Source organism: Buceros rhinoceros, unplaced genomic scaffold (assembly GCF_000710305.1).
Source record: "Buceros rhinoceros silvestris isolate BGI_N320 unplaced genomic scaffold, ASM71030v1 scaffold5493, whole genome shotgun sequence".
Taxonomy (NCBI): Eukaryota; Metazoa; Chordata; class Aves; order Bucerotiformes; family Bucerotidae; genus Buceros; species Buceros rhinoceros.
This window is the reverse complement of record NW_010404100.1, coordinates 102741-124151: the sequence shown is the minus strand read 5'-3', so window position 1 is coordinate 124151 and position 21411 is coordinate 102741. Positions and strand designations below refer to the sequence as shown.

Here is a 21411-nt window from a genome sequence, read left to right as displayed (position 1 = left end):
TCTGTCCTCTAACAAAATTCCCTTTGATGAAGGACTTCAGGAATTTGTTCAAATTCATTCTTATTTGTAATGCATTTTTCTCATGTAAAAACAAAGAGCTTTGGTAACCCTTGGCTCTCTTATACAACCTCTGTTTACCACAGCTCCTTTGGTTGTATAATGTAGGTCCTCCATAGGGGTACCTCTCTGGCTTTCTGTCCTGTGTGATGCTGCATTTTATTTTCTTGGTTAATACAATGAGTTGCCTTAAGGAAACATGGCAATGAACGCATACGGAAGTGTGGCACACATGAGGTTAATTGAGTTGACGTTGTAATAACCCTGATCCTAATGAACTAGTTTGGTGTCAAAAGGTCTGTCGTTGTACAGAAATTCAGCTCTCATTAATGTATCACTACAATTAAGTTTTTCCGGAGCTTTAGAAATGTCAGGTCTCTGCAAAGTCTTTCCAGCATATTGAGCAGAGGAAGAGTGAAAAACAAGCACATGAAACAATCCTTCATTAATCCCACATGAGTAGGGAATTTGCATTGATTCTCGTAGTGCTAAACGTTCAGCTGTGTCAGGTCTGACGGTTACAGCTAGATGGATTTTGTGAGACTTAACCTTATACTAAAAGGATCTACTTGTTATAGATAGTAAGAGTGAAGAATGTTAAAAGTGTAATACCTACCATGATAATGAGATCTAGAAGATTCCCAGGATCACCTCTGGGTTAAATAATGCATAACAGTGATACTTCCTCAAATTTGGAAGCTCCGAGCAGGAACTACCCTTCGCAGTCTTCAAAAAGCTTTGGGGATTTTCCCCAAATTTTTCTCATTTTTGCCTAATTAGTTAATTCCAGTTCCGTAAGTTGCAGTTTGTGTTTAATATCACATTATCTTTATGAATTCAGTTAAATAGGATTCTGTGTATTAACGCTTACAACAAAAAGTTCAGTGAGAAACGTAAGAGGTGCAAGTCCTATGTAAACAAGGTAAGTTTGGAAATTAACACAAGAAGTCCATAAAAGACTCCTTCATTATCAAACACAAACTCAAAGTAGGAGATACCCTGCGCTGGATCTCTAGGACCAGTCTTTTCTTAAGGGTGGACGACTTGCCAGCTCCAGAGCTCATTGCTACTGTAGGTATCGATAGACCTTGAAGCAGTGATTTCCAGAGTCTGCAACTACGACGTGGCCATCTGAAGTAAGTGCCAGACCTTGGGGGCCATAAAGTGGGTCAGCGGAGGTGTTAATGTAGGATAAAAATGATCCACTTCCATCAAAAACCTTTGAGGGAGAGAAAGCACAGAACAAATGTTATGAATAAAAAAAGAAAATAGCAGACACAAGTCTGCTCTCAATTATACCATCATACTTCTCATTTATGAAACAGTTGACGTACACTAGAATAAACAAGGGCAGAATCTGATCTGTAATTCTCATAATATATACATTTATATACAAACGTATTTTCTTATTAAAAAGAACTAATTAAAGCTGCCAGGATCTTTGGCAAGAATTAAACACACAAAGAAATAATAATCAAAAGAGCCCCTCAGCTGTTCGTTGTTCTAAAAATAGCCAACTACAATAAATGAAACTCAATCAGGAACTCAGCCAACACCTTTTTTCCTCACGTACTACTCCTTTGGCTAGCATGACTCTTAGGTTCCCACACAGAGAAAACCAGGAATTTGTTTACACTGTTGACCGCGCTTCCCGAGAACAACTCATAAGCAGCTCCTTCATTTTTATATGCAGTGAAAATAATACATACACTTAGTTTATTAGATATTCTTTAGCAAAAAAGAAGACACTGTGATTAGCGCTTGAAAGATAAAGAGAGTGCAACTCTCATAACATAAAAGCAGAATATTTTCTCAACATTTAAAAAAATATTATAAAAACCTGCTCCATTTGCCTTAGGATCTATACAGATCATTTGTTTTTTCGTATTTTTCACCATGTCTCCAATCCTCTGTTATGGTGATTATACATTACTATCATCTCAGCAATGCTTGCAAGTCTCCTAAATTATCAAATAGCTTTTGGGGCACTGCTTGGAGACAAGAACCTTGCTCACAGTAACCATCAGAGTCGCTAGCAGTTACACAGCAAAGTCCATGGTGTGACACCACCAATTCTAAAAGTGGACAGACCAGCAGTGAGGCATATAAAAGGCTGGTTTAGAAACAACATCACTTCTAATGCTGCTACCCTCTTTGTTGGGAAGTCTGAGGACTTCAACGGCCTGCATTATCAATCCATGAGTTTCCTAATCGAGCACCTATGAAATGCACAAATCTCTACCTGTATTCGGCTGTTTCCCCAATCTGCTACGATAATATTGCCATTAGAATCTACAGCTACGCCAGTTGGTGCATTGAATTGTCCGTTTCCTTCTCCATTGGATCCGAACTTCAGTAGGAATTCCCCCTCCTGGTTAAATACCTGTAGGAGTTATAACACAAACCTGAATACGGCATTGTATCAAACATTACTCATCTATTACTACCAGTTCACCTGCTAACAAAGGTGGGTGGTGAAATGTTCCTAGAACACACACGCTCCTACACGCACACACACACACTGAAGATGGGAGAAAAGGTGATCATCTCTCCCTCTAACTCCAGTACACCATAACGTATTTTCCCTTCTCGCTTGGGATCAGATTCAGCTCAGACACAGAGGTGGATGGCCCCAGGAACCCTTCGGCCGCTTGTGCCTCTTGAATTATGAAAAGCTGAGTGAAGATATGGCAGTGGGAGTCAGTCCTACCGCAACACAGCTGAGCACGGGCACGCTCCTCTGATTTCCGTAATCTAATGCATATTGAGAATCACAGCATGCTGCTCTCTCTCGATAGAGACAGTTGGGCAGCTGCATTCTCTGTGATGGTAATGGGTTTAGACAGCAGAAAGATGGAACCAATCAATGATTATTCTGTCAGTGACCTGGATGCACCAGTGGGCTCGAGAGCGACACAGGATGTGTCACTTGCATAGTTCTGTAGCCATCTCTCTCTATTCTGGTCTATCTGGGACCCAGGCCCAGCTGTGCCGCAAGGCGCAAGAGCATTCTTAGAGACTGGCTGTGGGTTATACAAGAAAATGCAAAGACCTGGCAAGTGCCAAGTTCACACTGAAGCACTAAGAAGGTGGAAGGTGTGAGGAAATCATCCTATTCTTTAACACCCATAGTAAATAGAGAAAAAGCATTTGGGGGAGGAAGTACCAGGTTGGTACCTCAGATGATGAAAGAAAGTAGAAAAAAAGTCAACTAATAAGAAAAAGAACAGGCAAAGATGTATTGCTCCCTCCTTGGGTTAAAATGGGAACGGTGACTGACCAAGTGGGAGAGGAGCCTCCATTGAGCAGCATTTTCCATAGAAGATGCCTGAAGGAAGAAACATGCTTTAAGGTTAATGAGGAGGGAGGATGTTTAATTCAAGACCTGGTGTCAGGAAGAAGCTTTGGGACCCCTTAAGAGTGAAATTTATTTATTCATTTATTTATTATTTAAAACAAAATTTACTCTCTGCTCTTTTCCCACCGTCCACCAAAAGATAACAGCATCATCCAGATTATAAATTACTCTCCAAAGTGTCAACAATTATCTGTACTGATTTAGAGAACACGGTAAGAATCTTTTCCAATTAATACCAAATTCTAATGGATAACATTTTTATCTCAGTGAGTCACATCGGAGACAGATGGGAACGCTCTATTCTCATTAGGAATGCAATAATTATAAATTCACTAAAATGCCACACTTCATCCATCTCTCTTCACTTGGGGTTTGGGTTTTTTTTTTCTTGGGGTTGTTTTCTTTTTTGGGGGGGTGGGGGGTGTTATGTTTTAGTTGTTGTTACCTCTCCAGACATTCCTGTTGCCACAGTAAGCCCTGCTGGTGGAGGGGTAATTTATGGAGTCATAGGCCTCCTGCTGCTAAACCTCATAAACAATCTGCTTTAGGGTTCCTGCAGCAGCCTTGGTTTCTTTGTTGTCATCCAAACCACCTGAGTGGCTATTCTCTAATTCCAAAATAATACAAGAGCAAGGTCACTATTCAAAAGCTAGATGTTTCAGCGCTGCTCAGGACATGAGGGTGTCTATGCTCAGACAGTGATTTTCTATTTCAGGTGAACACACAAGATTCATCATTTGAGTCATGAACACTGAAGAACTGGACTAAGGGCTCATCTTTGTATTCAATCAGAACAGGCAGACATTAGGTGAAATCCCAGGGATTTCACCAGTGAGATGGACCCGTGCGCATGGCCTGAAAATCCAGTTATGACAGCATTCTGCTGCCTGTGTCCTGCTGCTCCTGCATGTTGAGGGATGGAAAAAGAGCATAAAAAGTGACTGAAAGGAAATGTTACAGCCCGAAAAAAGATATGCACAGGTGAGTAATTTCTGAAACGGCCTGTACATTTTCCAACACATGACCCCATGACCCCTCCACATGTATCCTTGTTTTGGTTTATTATTGAGACAAACCAATATACCACCCTATCTCACCATGACTGTTTAACAGGCTGTAAGTCAGGACTTCCCATGGGTGTAAGTGGCCAGTTCTGCCCACTGTGCAGGAGGTACTGGATGAAAACCGGTAATCTGTGTTATACAGTTGTTAAGAGTATTGGGGTGTAAATGGATCCAGTAATCTTAAAGCTTATAGGTATGGAATTAAAGATTGTCATATACCTTCACTTCCTTATAATTTTATTTAGCTAGAAATCTGGGAAGCTTTTACTGGGAAATTCAAAAGCAGTTACAGACTTACTTAAAACAGGAAAGAACATAGGGTAAGTAACCGGTTTGGCAGAGAGCTAATTCAAAGAACTAAGTTGATATTTATCTCAGGTACAACTTCTGTTTAAGCAATTGGATTGGAGAACATCGCAGTGGCACCAAAAGCAATGGATTATACCTCCGTTAAGCAATGTACGCCATGCAGAGGTCTCTGAACGTGCAGTGCTTATCTCAGACCTCATACATGCAGTGTGGTCCCTTCGTTTTTAACAATACTTTATTTTCCCCAAGCAACTATCATCATAAAATAAAAAGCTTTCCAAGCTGCTGTTAACTGACAGTACCTTGACAGAATGGTTATGAAAATCTGTAACAATAATCTCATTGTTGCTGTTTACAGCTGCAAAATGAGGACCTGTAATGCAGAGAAAGAAAAAAATAACAATAATACCACTAAATCAAAAAGTTTGCTTAAATAAAAAGAAATATTCAACCTGACAATATTATATTTGTCTTCTAAGCAATAATAGTCAAATTGGAAATATCAATTTCAAATTGAGAGTGATTTCATTTCATGCTTTATAAAGCTCAGTGTGCCTTTTTGTAAACATAATTTATTTTTCAACCAGTTGTCAGTTAATATTGTCAATAAGCATTGTTCATTTCTTCCTCTCATATACAGATGACTATGTAGATATTTACGTGCTTATTAACAAGAAAAAACATGTAGTGCTTAGGCAGAAAGTGTATATGCTGAAAGTTCTCAAAAATGTTCATGTAAACTCTTCATTGAAATCTTCTGTGCTTTGTGTGCTCACCTCTTAAAAGCATTTGAGTAAACAGATTTCAGGATAAATACAAAAGTTTCTTAGAAGAATTAACCATCCAGAGAGACCTGGACAAGCTGCAGAAGTGGTCCCATATGAATCTCACAAGGCCAAGTGCAAGGTCCTGCACCTGGGTCAGGGCAGTCCTCAGTATCAACACCGACTGGGGGATGATCTAACTGAGAACAGCCCTGCGGAGAAGGACTTGGGGGTCCTCAGCACAAGACCCTGTTGGAGAGGGGCCAGAGGAGGGACACAGAAAATGACCAGAGGGATGGAGCATGTCTGCTATGAGGACAGGCTGAGAGAGTTGGGGTTGTTCAGCCTGGAGAAGAGAAGGCTCTGGGGAGACCTTGCTGCAGCCTTCCAGTACTTAAAGGGGGCTGATAAGACAGATGGAGGCAGTCTTTTCAGCCAGGCCTGTTGTGACAGGACAAGGGTTAATGTTTTTAAACTAAAAGAGCGGGGATTCAGACTAGATATAAGGAATAAATTTTTTACACTGAGGGTGGTGAAACACTGGCAGGGCTTGCCCAGAGAGGTGGTAACTGCCCCGTCCCTGGAAACATTCCAGGTCAGGTTGGATGGGGCTCTGAGCAACCTGACCTAGTTGAAGGTGTCCCTGCTCACTGCAGCAGGGGTTGGACTAGATGAGCTTTGAAGGTCTCTTCCAACCCAAAGCATTCTGTGATTCTATAAGAACACTGTCAGGAAAAAAGCACATTTTTTGTGTTAGTTTGTGATTGAACTATGTGCGCAAACTTGAATAAAGAACAAACGGTAGCTTGAAAACAGGCAAGTACTTTGTGGCGATTTTGAGTTACTAAAGAGATCAGAACTCAATTTTTTCACAGTACATCAGTGTAAACTAAAAAAGGGGTGAAAACTTTCACACTGAAAACATGATTCACCTGTGATACGTATCCTACCACCAAGAAAAGGTGAAACATTTCTCAAATGCACTTACAGAGTATTTGCACACTTATTTTCAGGAGTTATGCTTACAAATTTAAGAATGAAAGAAATTGGATGCACCCAGAAGATTCTGGTGTCCTTAGCTGTGTTAGAGCCAAAGCCCTCATAAATTATATATATGGCACTTGTGCCATAAGACATCGCAAGAGATCTCAAGTAAGATAAAACCAGTTATACCATTGATGCAATTTCTCTCTTTTGCTGTGAACCAGTCAGAACATCAGATCAATCGATAACTACTTATACAGTGACCCAACACCTGCAGAATGACCTGCGTATGTAATTTGGCATCTTCACTTCAAATTTTGAAAGAACAGCTATTCACTCAAAAAATAGGTATCTTTTTAACACTTAATTGCATGTTCTAATTGAAAGACGCCATGTGCAAGCAGTCAGTTGAATATAAGTGGCCGTTTCCCCAAACTAGCATTTTCTGTTTACATAAATGTGTCTTGCTGATCTCAATCTTAACCCCACCCCATTACACTCATTCACTAATGGGAAGGTACCGCTTAGGGCATTGGTTAATGTGTACCTGATCATGAGAAACACAAAGCACAGTGTTTGAGTTGATTATCATGAACAGCAGAGTGTGGACGTTACAAAGCGTTTATGAAATGCTCGTTAAGATCAGTCTTTCTTGGATCACTGATCTGAAATGCCTCCAGGCACAGAGAGGTAGATAAAGCAATCTGGTTACAGCTACATTTGCAGAACAGATTTTGTGGTCTTCCTGACCAATTAAACAAATGGTGAAGTTAATAGGAGCTGTATGTTTAGAGGAACCTTCCCCCACAGGAAAAACTTGTAGGATATAGCGTCTTCAACATGCTCAAACATCATGCAAATGTGAGCAGAAGAGGCAAGAAAAGGGGATTTACATATTACCATCAAGTGTACCTGCAAACTGCTTGTCACCATTTCCTCGACTACCAAACCTGGTGACTATTTTCCCGTTTGGCTGGAAGATGAAGACACAGCATGCTTTATTGTCCACTACAATGATGTGTCCATTACGATCCACAGAAACACCTTTAGGGCCCATGAGCTTTCCAGACCCGATTTTGGTCTAAAAGGGAAAACACAAAATAGGAAAATATGTTGGCATGATAGAAATTAGTTAGTACAGTTCAAATATTGTGTTACAGGCACACGGCTGGGCAGAGGGACATTTTTGTCATCCAGAGTTTCCCAGAGGGAAGTGATTGTTTTATCAGCTCTTATCAGGTACGTCGTCATTTTTTCTTCTAGCTGAAAACAAAGAGTGCTTTCTGTACGTCCTTTCTAGAGTGGAAAATCTGCCACCTCAGCAACTGAGTTGAAATATGCAGCTCACAAGAAACACAATCATCAGATTTCTGTTTCTTGATAAACTACAGCATCTGTCAGAAAACCTTCACAAATGGCTGTACAGCCTGCACTAGTGTAGCAGCAGGAGAGGCAGACAAATGTCAAGGATTCTGCCTCCTACTGCACACTATTCCTGATTATCTGGCTACGGACAGGGAAACATGTCTTTACCACTGCTACATAAAAGCAGTCAGAGCTTTGAAGGCTATGATGTCCTTTGTTGCCTTTCTTGGGTGAACAAGACACCATGTAGCTTCCGAGTGCTCTTTGAAAGAATTTGAGTAGAGCTAAAGCTCAGGCTAACCTCTGTGTCTTCCACCAGATCCACATGAGATTGCTTCACTTGCTGCTCAGACACATGAAGTGTCAGCTGAATCCTGCAAAGGAGATAGGATCGTGCTGCCAAACAGCAAATCAAGTACACTTTGAAACACTAGGCAAATCAAACCTTGCTCCTGTCTTGGGTAAATACAATTATTTCCGTCATTTTAAATGCACCGTGTGACTACCAAAAACATCTGCCAGCATAATCAGCAACAGTCAGGAGGGCAATAGTTCATCGTCTATCAATGGAAAAACCTTCAGTGGAGATGAGGTGGATCTCACACACAGTGAATTATTTGGAAAGGCTGTCAAAATAAATCAGAAAATGTTAGAAGCATTCTTAAGTAGGAGCAAAAAGAAGGGTGTCTATGAAGGGGATCTAAGCAGTGGCATTCTATCCAGCCCAGAGCAAGCAGAAATTCAGGCAAAGCCTTCAAAGAACCCGTGGGTTACCTGGGCATACACCCAAGAAGATTTTAGGATCACCTTCATCTAAATGATCAAGGCGATCATTTTTCACCATTCTGCTCTTTTTCAGGCAGAGTTTCTAGAAATCATTTTAACCTACGTAAAATCAGTTGAGTTTTGACCTTTCAGTTAAAAAAAGGTTATAAAAATACCACCTAATTGTTTGGGGATTTTGTTGTTGGAATGCAGCAACTTGTTTTCCGGTTCTGGTTGGTTTTTTTTTAAATGAAGGACAGATTTGGAAGCAATTATACAGGTTGGTTCCAAAAGTCTGGCCTCTTGCCAGCCTTTTTGCTGTGCAGAACAGGCAATCCACCGAACAGGCCTGAAAATTGAAATCCATGTTGAAATTATGGATCCCAGAACTTTCAGATCCTGTAGTAAACTGTGAGAGAGACATCCTACAAACTGAGGTCCATTCCTTTGCTGGAGAACATAATTTCCTGTTTCCATCAGAGTTTAAATGAATTAGATACTAAGACATTCATCTTTATGAAACAAGACCATTTTTCATCTTGCTGCCTCTGCAGGATCGGAGTGATCAACACCTAGACCAAGCAGTGCTTCTAACTGCTCTGCCCTTCCCTTCTGCAAGCGGTGAGGAGCAGCTGAAGCTCTTTTAGTCTGTGACTAACTACCAGGGTGGGACAGATCATAGGGCATGGAAAAGATTCATAACCCAACTCATTTCTCTCAATTCTCTGATGTTCAAAGCAAACAACCATGTTAGTATCTGAAGGAGCTCAACTACTCTTAGTAAGCCCCATGCTCCTATTCCACAGCACATTCTCATGGGTGGGGTTGCGTGTAAAAGTAGGAACCATCCCAAAATAAAGCCAGCTAGGTTCCCTGAGGCTGTCTGGTACAAAGTCACCAGCATTACTACAGAACCGCAGTCTCAAATAAAGAAAACTCCAGGGAGAAGTCTAGCTTCAAGACTATGCTTAGCCAACATGCAATGATCATGTGTCTGTTTTATGTTCAGGTATGTTATAAATTACTAAATATTTAGATAAAAAAGTCACCTAATTAAATTAAATATCCTCAGGGAAAGCTATTAAAAATTACTTTGTGTTCACCAGGGGAAAGATATGAGCAGAGCTAAAAAATATATTCAGGTTTGCATAACAACAAAGCAACAAAAACATAAACCAAATGCAAATCAGTAGATTTATTTCCTTTGAGGTGATTAAATCACATTCCCTTCTTTCCTCTGGGATGCCCATGTGTTTGTCCGCTTGTGCATTGCACCACCTCCTTACCATCTTTCCAGGATTCCTATGGAAAAATGACTCAGACTCATGAGTACAGTGTCTTCCTGCCCGTATAAATACACATGGGGGAAAAAAATGAATAAATCATATACTACATTAATGGGAACTCAGTGCTGAGAAGAGTAACAAAAGTCACTATTCTGGGGCCAGGATTTAAAATAAAATTTGCAGGCAGCAGTAAATTATGCCCAGCTAGAGTTTGCAGTGCTTGTTACTAAAAATCTCTGTTTCCAGTTTAGATTAAAATATGCTGATGACTGGGTCTGGCTGAACATATGCTTTGTATTTTTTTATTTCAGAAGGTTTCTTAGAATTATAGGTTTGATTATTTTGAACAGAACATTATGAAACCTCATCACTCCTGTTAAGTGTATGAATGGAAGTATTTTCAGACTTTTCTGCCATTAGAAGTTAATAAACTATAATAAATCATCTGAATCCTTAATACAAATAACGTGTTTAATTGAATTCAGTCAAGGACATTATGTGCCCTATAGGCTCTTAGGAATTCAGGTTGGTTTTGAAATACGTGTTTATAAAGTCACTCTACCCAGGTGGAAAATATTCTGCTGTGGGGTATTCCTAGTGGTAAAAAAAATCAGCTAGCCTATATAAAAATTTATAAAGATTTTTCCACTGTAGAAGTAGGTGTGTTAGGGCTTTAAGTTTAACTCCACCAATCTTGTTGCTGTCTGAAAGGTTCAGGATTGTCAGGAATTCATTTACAAACTTTCAACATACCATTGTTTCCTGTTTGAGAACTTCCCTAATCCAGAGATACAGCTTTGTCACACATTGCAATGTCACACAGTAAATGCATTTATCATTCATGTGACTGTCTTAATTCAACTGTGACCACTTAACCACACACCACAGAACTATTCCCATCTGAACATGCAACCAGCTTCAAGCAGCTCCCTGCTTAATTCTTCTAATAAGACAAGGAAAAAAAAAGCCTGACAGAGAAAATGTTTCCTTTCATTTTTTCCCAATCATCTAAACTTGACTTGCAGCCCTGTTTGGCTGATAACAAGGTATCTTAGATACAACTCTTCAAATAGAAAGAAAGTAATTTTCTCCTCGGAGGACCAAGAAGACCACTTGTCTCTGTGCTTCAGTTCCTTCGCTAGGTTTGAACACCACCACTGGCACAGAAGCTGATACTGCTGCTTCACCACGTGTTCTCTCCTTAGCCCAGCAATATACCTCTGCAACAGTTTTCTTTAGCAGTTTTAGAGTAATTTACAGGGGAAGACAGCACTGTTATCTGCCTTTTATAGCTGAGGAAAATAAAGCTCTGGGAAGTGAAATGGAAGATCACCTGTGAGACCTGTGGCATAGCCAGAACAGAAGCCCCAGTTGCTAAGACCCCGTCTGAAGCTTTATCATCATAATACCACCTTGCATTTTGAGAGACTCATGTTTTGGTGTAGCCTTGGATTAGGGTTTGCCTGCCTCTGCATTATGCAAGTTTTACAGCCTTGAGAAAACCAAGCTCTGCCTCTGTTGCTACCAGCAGCTGAGGAAGGTGACACTTTTCTGCCTGGCAGTGGAGATTGCCCAGGTGAGTCAGCCCAGTGCTGTAATCAGAGAGATGCCTGGGCCTGGCTCCAGGGGAAACTTGCCTTCTGGCTCACATGACTATTAAAATGCCACTAAGGGAGAGTAAGTGTAAGTAAATACAGTAAGAAGGGAACAACAACAAAAATAGTTAGATTAAGTTCAAAACAAACCCCTGATAATGCTGAGTTAACAACTAGCAGACCACCTGCAGCAGGGATCGTATACAACGACTTGTAGGTTCAGTCCTTTGAAGGGAAACACCATTAGCCCTTTATTTATCTCCATGTATTTTAGCAAGTGTTGCCCAGTTTAATCAGACAAAGCCTCTGTAGGAATTACCAGTGCCAGCTCACAGGAAATTACAAGGCTTCGCCCAGATTCCCACAGGCTAGCTCTGTTATATCCATGTCCTGTCCTTCAACTATATGATCATGCCTGCCCTCCACATAAAAAAACGCTTCTACAAACATTTGTGTATTTTTCTTTCATAAATATAGCCTGTTGCATTCAACCTAAAAATAGTATTTTATATCACTGGTGTTTAATCTCTCATTTAATCAGTCTAGTCCCAATGCATTACCTTGTATTAACCATGCAAACGTTGCCAACTTTACGTAGCTCTGGGAATCCAGCAAAAACATTGACCAAAAACAAAGCAAGGCACTATGTCAGAGGAACTACCTTAATAATTCATTTTTTTCAAAGCCTGTCTCCCTGCTGGCAGTGTATAGCACACAGGGTCCTGGCTCCTCCAGAGCCGTGGTTTTTTCCCTCCAAAGCTGGCACAATCCAAAATGCTGGATTTAAAGCATGTCTTGAGAAGGAAGGAAGGAAAACAAACCCTCCATGTTGTGTCCAGGTCAAGCCAGTTCACATTAAAGATGTTAATTGTTATTTAAGACACACTTAAGTTACTGAGAGTATTTGGATCCTTAACAAAATTACATGTTTCTTTGGTTTTGTTTTGGTGTTTCATTTCATTCAAGAACTTCAGCCAAAACCAGGCTTTCCTGTGTAGCTGTACATTTTCAAAACTACTTAACAAAGAAAATCACATACTCTCTGCAAATGCAAGTAATTTGTTGTTGTTTTTTTTTAATACTTGCATTGCATGTTAGTATCGTTTTATTCAAGCTTCAAGTCTACACAGGATCTGGACGCTTTTAAAAGCATACGCATCTGCTTTCCAGATGGAGGTCACCAAGGACTATGCAAGCAGAACTGCTGGAGTATTTGTCACTTTGTAAAGACTACTCAGAGGAAGCCCGTTTCGTGAGCAGCTCAGGACCTGAGCTTTTTGGTCACTGGGCTGCCAGAAAATTAGCAAATAGTCAATTTCTCTCCGGTGCAGGTCTCTTGAACTGAGTAACTACGGTAGACATTTCCGCGCAGGTCCTTTACCTCACTGAATAGCGTGCACTGCTAACCTCTGCTATAGATATTTCCAGCACGCGCCACCAGACTTCCTAACACGCACTCAGCAAACAGCACCAGCTGAAGGCAACCTTTAGTCCTCTCTGGAACTGCATCTGAACCCAAGCAAAATAAGTATTGCGGGTTGACAAGCGTCAGTGTAGCGTAGTAGCTGCCTTCTCTTTTGCTCCTATTAAAGGGATCAGAGTTGCTATGAAAATAAGAGGTGCACTTTTCTCAGAACTTCTGATTTCTGGAACCTAAGACATTATTACCTCCTTTCCGTTTCTCCAGTGCACATCACCCCACCTAGAACACTCCTGTCTATCATCAGGAACAGTCTATCACAGGAACAACATCCTGGGTTGCCCTTGCATTTATTGCCAACAAGATCATACATGAACGGTACACGTGATTTACTGATACGTATGGAGTAGATGGAAGTAATCGCCAGCCTGCCACTTTATTTTTCTCCTCCATATGTCACTGAAGAGCCTTATGTCCTCCTCATAAGTTATCTCTGTGTGTATATACGTATACATGCACACCTTTCTGCACAATCAGAATACTAACGATATGAAGGCTGTTGAGCTAGTCCAACTAGACTCGATTACATTAGCTATCCTCAGCTGTAAGTTATGGAAAGGCATCCAAGCACCTAGTCCATAGAACTGTAAAATGGAACATAGCGTCTCTGTTTGGTGTAATTTTAGAATCTCAGCTGTGACCTCTTTGTCATTGGTTTCCACATCACAGCAATGAAATCTGGACTAAGTTACAATCAAACTATGTAGTTTCTTGACCAAAAAAACCCACCATTACTTTGCAGTCCTTTGTAAGACAAAGAAAGCCCAGGAGAGCTCACGTGGTAACTTGTACCTTAAATTTTCCATCTGATGAGAATATGCTAACCCATTTGTTATCATAGTCTGCAATAATGATGTCACCACTGGGATGCACAGCCACTCCTGTTGGCCGCTGCAACTGGCCGGGAGACCTTCCTCGTATGCCAAAACGGCTTTTGAACTGACCATCATTGGAAAATATCTGTAACAGAAAACATTCAGTTTAAAATTAAGTCTGCATAATAACATCATCTATTTTTTGGAGCTTATTTTTTAGCGAGTCACTAATGCACACTACAGTCAGGAAGAGAGTTAGGAATGTGAGGCACTTTAACATGGTCCATATTTGAAAGTGATACGCCTAATTGAAGAAGAGGCTTCCAGCTGGACCCTAATTTCAAAATAAAGAAGTTCTTTGTGCTTACATTGCACTGTTTCTTAGTGATCTCAAAGTACTTTACTAACACTAGCAAATTAAGCTTCACCACGTCCTTCTCAGCTGGAAGGAAGTGGTATTATTTCCATATTAGAAATGAGGAAACTGAGTCACTGAGTGACTCAGCCACAGTCTGTAGAAAAGATAGGAATAAAAGAGAATTTAAAGATGTATTTATTTTACATAGGGATAAAATAATAGGCCATTTCCCGAGAGATGCGTCAGCCGTGCAAAATTCAGTCCACTGGTTGTGTCCCCAAGCCAGGTAATCAGACACTGTAGTTCCTCTGAAGTGGCTGCAAATTACAAAGTGTGAGGGTGCTGATGAATATTTCACTTCATCTCTTTGAAAGGGCCTGGAAACGAGTTCTCACTGCATGCAGCTTGCTGATTCTCACATACTGAAGAATAAGCCACATACTGCTGCCTTCTTCATTGCTACCACATGATGCTACCATCACTGAAGAGTGATGTCAAATTGTTAATCGTAAAAAAGATACATGGCAAGCAAAAGAAAACACACTGTTTGATTTTCATAGAGAAGCCAAGAAAGCATGGGTGTCAGGGGTGCTACCACAGAAAAGATCTGATCATAATACCAGACGGAAGAGTTAATCAAGTAGACTAAAAGCCATTTCAAAATTACATCTACGCGCTTATTTTTGTATTTGCTTAAGAAATTATATTTGTGGCACCTTGCCCTAGATTTATACTTGGAAACATGGAGTGATAAATTTACAATGAAAAATTTACAAAAAGGCATTTTTCCAGATTATTGCACCCCTTGTTTTCTTCATTCATTGCCAAACATAAGGAATGGAAATGCGCTCTGACATACATATTAGATACAGTGTATATCTGGAAAAGATAGCTGCAGGTCAAGAAGATACATGCATAATTAAAAAGTTGAGTTTCCTCTGTATTTTCTATATCTGTTTGAATTGTACAAAATACATTTTTCCTGGGGTACAAAGAAGGCAGATGTGTTGTGGTGGGGAAAAAAGCAAGATGCTGGAAGTGGCATATCCTCGTACCTGTACACACTGGTTGTTACTGTCTGCTATTAATACTTTTCCATTTGTAGATGCAGCCACACCTTGAAGATTTGTAAATTCACCTTTGTTTCTTCCTTTGGTGCCTAAAAATGAACACAAAGCACATAAGAAATCAGGTTAGACAGGACTAATCAGTTACATCCTTGATCTGTACTGGAGATCTACATTGAAGAGTTCTTAACTGCTGCTACAGCTTCAAGGAACCATCACAGTAACAGATCCAAAATGCTGAGTGCAAGAGGGATTGTTCTCACTCTGGCATGCATACTATCTAAGCCCCCATCGACATAATTACCTCTTTGGCCTTAACAAATCCAAGTGTTCGCAATTTGCCTCTTGCACGAGAGAACTAGTAACATTTTTTCCTCATAAGACAGGGACTTTTTTAAATCGTGGATTTTTATTCAGCTGAGAAGGCAATTAAAGGGGCAGTACTGGGGGAACATATAGACAGAGGCTCAGGTAAGAACCTGGACAGATGACAAGGTTTTAGTACACTTAGTGACTTCACTGAGGGGCTTTAGCTAAGTTGAGATTTAAAAAAACAAAACAAAACAAAAAGAAACCAAAAAACCCCCCAGTGATCATTTAGGATGAGAGCATTTCAAGACAGGAATGTTTCCTATTCACTCATACAGTTTTCAGTCATAGGTTTTTAAAATTCCCTTAGAAAAGAAACTCAGATGAAGAACTGATTTTGAATGACTGGGATGTGTAGGCCAACGAGTACCGACATCTGGAGACTGAATGCTTCTGCGAAGAGCTTGCCCTGTTCTAATAAAGCAGTGTACGCTCACAGAGGTCCCATTTCGACCCAGAACAAACGCAATAATGATTTACACAGAACTGTAAGTCTTTTCCCCAGTGGCTTAATGGGATAAGGTGCTCCAAAGTGTCAAATTTTCACAAAAGTTCGTTAAGTTTAGGTGCCTCATTACATAGGTGTTTGTTCTGAGACATTCCAAGAAGAGTCACACATGAGGGTCAGCCCTAAAGTGGCTGGTCCAAATTACACCAGGCACGCAGGAACAGTATCCAAATTCTTGCTTTATTTGTAAAGGAGGCTCAGGGGCCCTTAGACAAGACTGCAATTATGATCTTGGACCTCAGTGTGGTTCATAATGAATGACTGACTTTTGAAACAAAGATTGTATAAGCTGTTCTTTCCAAGACTTGCATGCAGTGCTATTTTTCCTGGTGATGTATTTTTACAAGCATTCACTGGCTGCCTATCAAACATTATTTGCTTTCAATACATGGTTTTAACAGAAAAACTTTTATGTTATTTTAGCCAGTCCAAAATATCCTGGAGCTCAGTGAATAAAATTGTTTTGTGATGCCCAATATAAGACATACATATTAGCTCTAATTTGTATTTAGACTTCATTAGAGATGTGTATGCTCTTAACAGTCCTTCCTTCTGCTGTGGTGATGGCTGTGGGATGCATATTTCCTGTCACTCGCTATCAAGTAACATTTAATTCCTCTGCACTTGGTGCCGGAAGCATGTTTCAAGGCTTTTTTTCTTGAACTCCATATGCTCCATCGTCTAAACAAGGCAAACACTTCTCCATTTTTGTAAGGGGAAAGTACATATTCTGGGAATACTGAGTTACACATCAATTATATTACACGCATTTGAGCCATTTATGAGTATTCTTTTAATGAGCAGTGCCTGAAGGAAGCACGCAGTAATTTTTTTCCACCATATGCTAATGACAGGTTTCCTTTTTGTCTTTTAGCCAAAGAGAATGGATGAAAAGGGAGAAACATTCCTTTCACTACTGAGAGTAAAGGGAAAACTTTTGTTAGAAAAGAGGAGGCATAAGCTAGAGCATCTGGAACTAACTAACACAAACTTTATGGAATGTATGCTCTTTACCCATAGAATAACGTTCTTGAAAGTCAAGGAATTTCATTTTTAAAGATAAGAGAGAGCTATATAAAGAGTTAGAGTGTTCTTCAGTGGGACCTTGTAAACACACACCAAAGGTAAAACAGAAGAAATTACCCAGGAACGCCACAGTTACATTTCACTGTAAGTTTAAGTAATAGTCATTTATTGGCACAGCATGCAGATGACAGTCAGCTCCATGCAGTGCCCTGGTAGATAACACTTTGCAGCTGTTAAACCCATCACACAGATCCTAAGTTGCACGCAGGCCTTTATACAGTCCTCCCTGCAGTGGCACAAATTTCTCTGAAGAAGCAAGCCGAGGTTAGTGAAACACAGCTTACTTCCTAACTTATGTGCAGCAGGAAAACGGGTAACTTTTGAACTTTCTGATTTGAAGATTCACTATGCCAAAGATGTGAATCCAAGCCCAGGCAGCAGCAGCAGTTCAGATGACAAGAGGAAAGCTTGTGGTAAAGTATGTCAGCCTCTCGAAAAGCAGGCTCCGAAACGAACCGCGATACCAAAGGGTGGTATTGCAGCTCCTTCCTGTACGCAGAGGTTCCTCCCTTTTAAACATACCTGCCTGCAAGGGATTATTCAGCAAATCTTTTACTGCAAGATACCACCACTCTGTACCAAGACTTTGTCTCCTCTAAGTCATGGGCAGTCACCCATCACTCCTTAGCCTAGGGAGGCACCAATATTTCAAATGCACAGGGCTGAAAACAGAGGATGGTTGTGGGATCCTCATTCCAGCATTTCCCGAGCAGCCTGGTTTAGAGATGAAAGCCTGCATCTTTCACACCAGTCTTTGCCCAGTCGTACCTCCCTCCTGTTCTGAGCTACTGTGGGTCACAGAGGAGCTAAAAAGAGACATTTTACTGCAGCTTCTGTGGCAAGTTGCTGGGGATTGGGAGAGGACAGCAGAGTTTTCTAGAGGGGAAGGCTGAACAGTTATTAGGGAGCAGATCTGTGGTCCTTTTACACCACCTTTGTATTCAGATAAGAAGCAATCAGATTTGCTGCAGCCCTATCTAATTGCTTCTGGCATTACCGAGCATACCCTGCATAAAACAATTAATTTAGCTTTGAAGCTATGCTTTCAACAAAAGAGTATCCGTTATCAGCTCAAGACAATCTAGCACACACAAAATGCATCATAATTTCAATCCTTCATTCTTGTACAATAGATGCCTGATTGAACCTCACCAAAAAGAAGGGAAGAAAAATAATCTAAAAAGCCAGGAAATGTTAAAAATTACATCATGTAACTGCAACAAGAATCTGCTCTGTAAGTGCTGGACATTTGGACAAACTCGTACATTCTTGATGCTCAGAGTAATAGAAGGAGTGAGTTTTGCTTTCTAAGTTTTATTAATGTGAATGATAACCTCCCTTCTTGCCAACCTAGATTCACCAGCTTCCTAAAACTCAAAGTAAAACCATGTCACTGTTGAAAACACTTGTTTTCTAGCTGCGTTTCTTTCTTCCTTAAAGCACCAAAAGATAATTAGGCAAATCTTACACGTTACAAGGGTGTGATGGCCTCTCTCAAAGTAGAGTTCAAACACAAAAGGCTCTGCAGTAAAACTGCACCAAATCTCATTGTTAACAAGCTATGCGCTTCTTGTAAAATATACGTGTAGTGTTTGTAATCTGAGTTCCCATGCAAATCAAACTTTTAAAACCAATCAGTCTGTTGGATGAAGGCACACAGTGTTTGTAACCTTTGAAGAGGAATGAACAATTCAGTAGGAACTCTGGCAGGTACTCCCACACGCTGTTGGTAGCAAGGTTTGGGCTGATTTATATTAATTTGCATCTGTCCCTAAAAGCTTGGCCAAGACCACCTCCAAACCTTGCTTGTGCAGCAGATCCTCTGTTGCTACATCTAGGCATGCACAAATTCTAGGGGTAGGTGTGTCTCAGCAGCAGTTCTTTGCTAGTACAGCAGCAAAACCCCGAATGACATGAGTTGAGCCAAGACCAGGTCTTTGTCATCAGACCCACACTGGGGCATTTTGCCAGCAATGTGACGTCAGAATTCCGAGCCCCCTGACCAGGTATGACTGCAAAACTATGCAGTCTAGGCCTGGACAAATTTCACAAACCATCACAAACCCATCAGCAGTTCATGACAAGCCTCGGAGGGATTTGAGATAATAAACTGGAAAATGAAATTCTATTTCCCCATTACTAGGTGTTCCTATTTCTACAGAAATATAAATTATGCATAGAAAACATCTTGCTATTCCATACTACTTATTAATGGGTTTGTTCCAGAGTTCTGAAATAGAAATTGAAGAACAACTGATTAAAGGGTGTCAGAGGGGGCCTCTGCATTTCATGTATCATACTTCTGCACTACATGGAACAACTACACATGCACAACCCTTCCTTCTCCAGTGCTCTTAGCCAGGCTATAATTTGGCCAGGACAGGACCTTGCTGGAAAGGTCGAGAAGGGACAGTGGAACGGGAAGAAGCAGATGCTGCTGGCTGCAGGGAGGTGGTTTCTCTGAACCATCCATACACAGGGGCTAACAGCAGTTGGGCAAATGCATGTTTTTTCACTGAGGTGTATACCCATATAACCCACCTGCATTTTTGTAAAAGCTCAAAAAAGTGTATCTATAGGCAGCCCTGTTCCTTTCAAACAGGAAAATGCAATAGAGAGTTTCAGGCAGAGGCCTTTGGAAAAAATTAAAGAAACATCTGATCAAGAATCCCTTTCCTCCCTCTAAGCCTGCTTTTAAACAGCACTAAAGCTATTATTACATAGCCCTTATTAATGAGTTTTAATGTGGAGTAAATTCAAAACAAGGCTCCTACTTGCTTTCAGCACTGATAACAGACCAGAAGATGACATCCACAGCTACTAAGGAAGCTGACAGAAGGTACTGTTAAAGGCGCTTTTAAAAAAAATTTTAAACCACAGTGAATTATACATATTAAATGTACCAGCTAAACTTAGATGCTCAGCTACATGACTGAACAGACAACTAAACACAGTTTGAGGGAAAGGAAAACTGAACTTCCTAGCAAAGAGCCAACTCACCATCTGGCTCCATCTGATGCCAGTCCCGAGTACAAATAAAGGAAGAGAAAAAGCAGTTAAAGTGGGAAATAGCACCACTGCTGCTAAACGGTGTCAAAGAACCCAGTCATGAAAAGTGCCAGAAGGGTCAAAAAACCCAAGGCATATGGCATAGCTAGAGCACAAGATGGGGGGCTGACCAGAATAGCTAACTGATGCCACCCATGGCTCTTAACCCTTCTTTGGACAACATGGAAGAGATTTAGCAGTGATGATGGAAGTGGTTGACACTGTGAACATCCCTCACGTCCGTTTATCTCTGCTCAGCATAGTCTAAGGCACAAAAGCAGGGTCATGGAAAAGAGCCTTCCCTCTCCCTTCAGTACTTCCTATCGCTTGCAGGGGTAGCAAACACCATTGCACAACAATTATTTTCTGGATATAAGAACATTTTTGTTTTCATTTGTATAAACTAAGTACATGCTACACAGATAGTGCATGGACACACTCTAAGAGATCACACCTGTTTAAAAAAAAAAAGAATGAGGATATAAATTACTGGGAGAGGAGGAAGCAGGAAATACTCTGTTCTTGTAAATAATGAATTACGCGGATGTATGAATGTGCAGTCAATAGCTTGACCTTAAAATGCCATTTTAAAAACCATGAATAACACAGAATTGGCAAAAGATAGAACGCACAATTTGCCATGAACAAAAGCACTTATCTGTACTAATGTTGTAATAATGTTCTCTCTCTTAATACTAGCACAAGAACAATCTCCTGCTAGGAGATGATCGGTTTACTTCTGCATAAAAGCCCACAGATCAGCACATACACACCAGCATACTCCATATTCTTGGATGCCCATCAGAATATACAGTATGGTTCTCCAGCACAGCTGTATAAGCTTCTGGCAGCCCAAACAGAAGATTTATCTTTCTCGGCTTAAAAAACAAATCCAGATTTTGCCAGGACTATCCCAAGTATTCCACAATGGGTTCAAAATAAAGATACACAGTTGTGTTGGAAGACAGCGATAACATTTATTTTATGTTACCTCATCAACAAATGAACGAAGCCTTAACTTTTCAATGTGAGCTAAACTGGAGCTAAATTAACTTTTAAATCCATGAAGGCAATCCTTGTTAAAATGTCAGAAGTTTTACCTGTCTTCATTAATTTCACATATTTTGAAAGAG

The 21411-nt window shown here is 40.4% G+C and overlaps 1 protein-coding gene across 1 annotated transcript in view; it reads right to left on the bottom strand.

Moving 5' to 3' along the window:
• Positions 1 to 555: 555 nt before the first annotated feature.
• TRIM2 (tripartite motif containing 2) overlaps positions 556 to 21411 on the bottom strand; it is a 41327-nt gene continuing 20471 nt past the window's right edge. Inside the window, exons 7-12 of the mRNA XM_010133239.1 lie at positions 15256 to 15359; positions 13820 to 13987; positions 7449 to 7617; positions 5091 to 5161; positions 2300 to 2440; positions 556 to 1276 (exon numbers count right to left, since the gene is read on the bottom strand). Coding sequence (XP_010131541.1) covers positions 1124 to 1276; positions 2300 to 2440; positions 5091 to 5161; positions 7449 to 7617; positions 13820 to 13987; positions 15256 to 15359 — 806 coding nt within the window. The 3' untranslated portion in view covers positions 556 to 1123. The remainder of the gene's footprint in view (positions 1277 to 2299; positions 2441 to 5090; positions 5162 to 7448; positions 7618 to 13819; positions 13988 to 15255; positions 15360 to 21411) is intronic.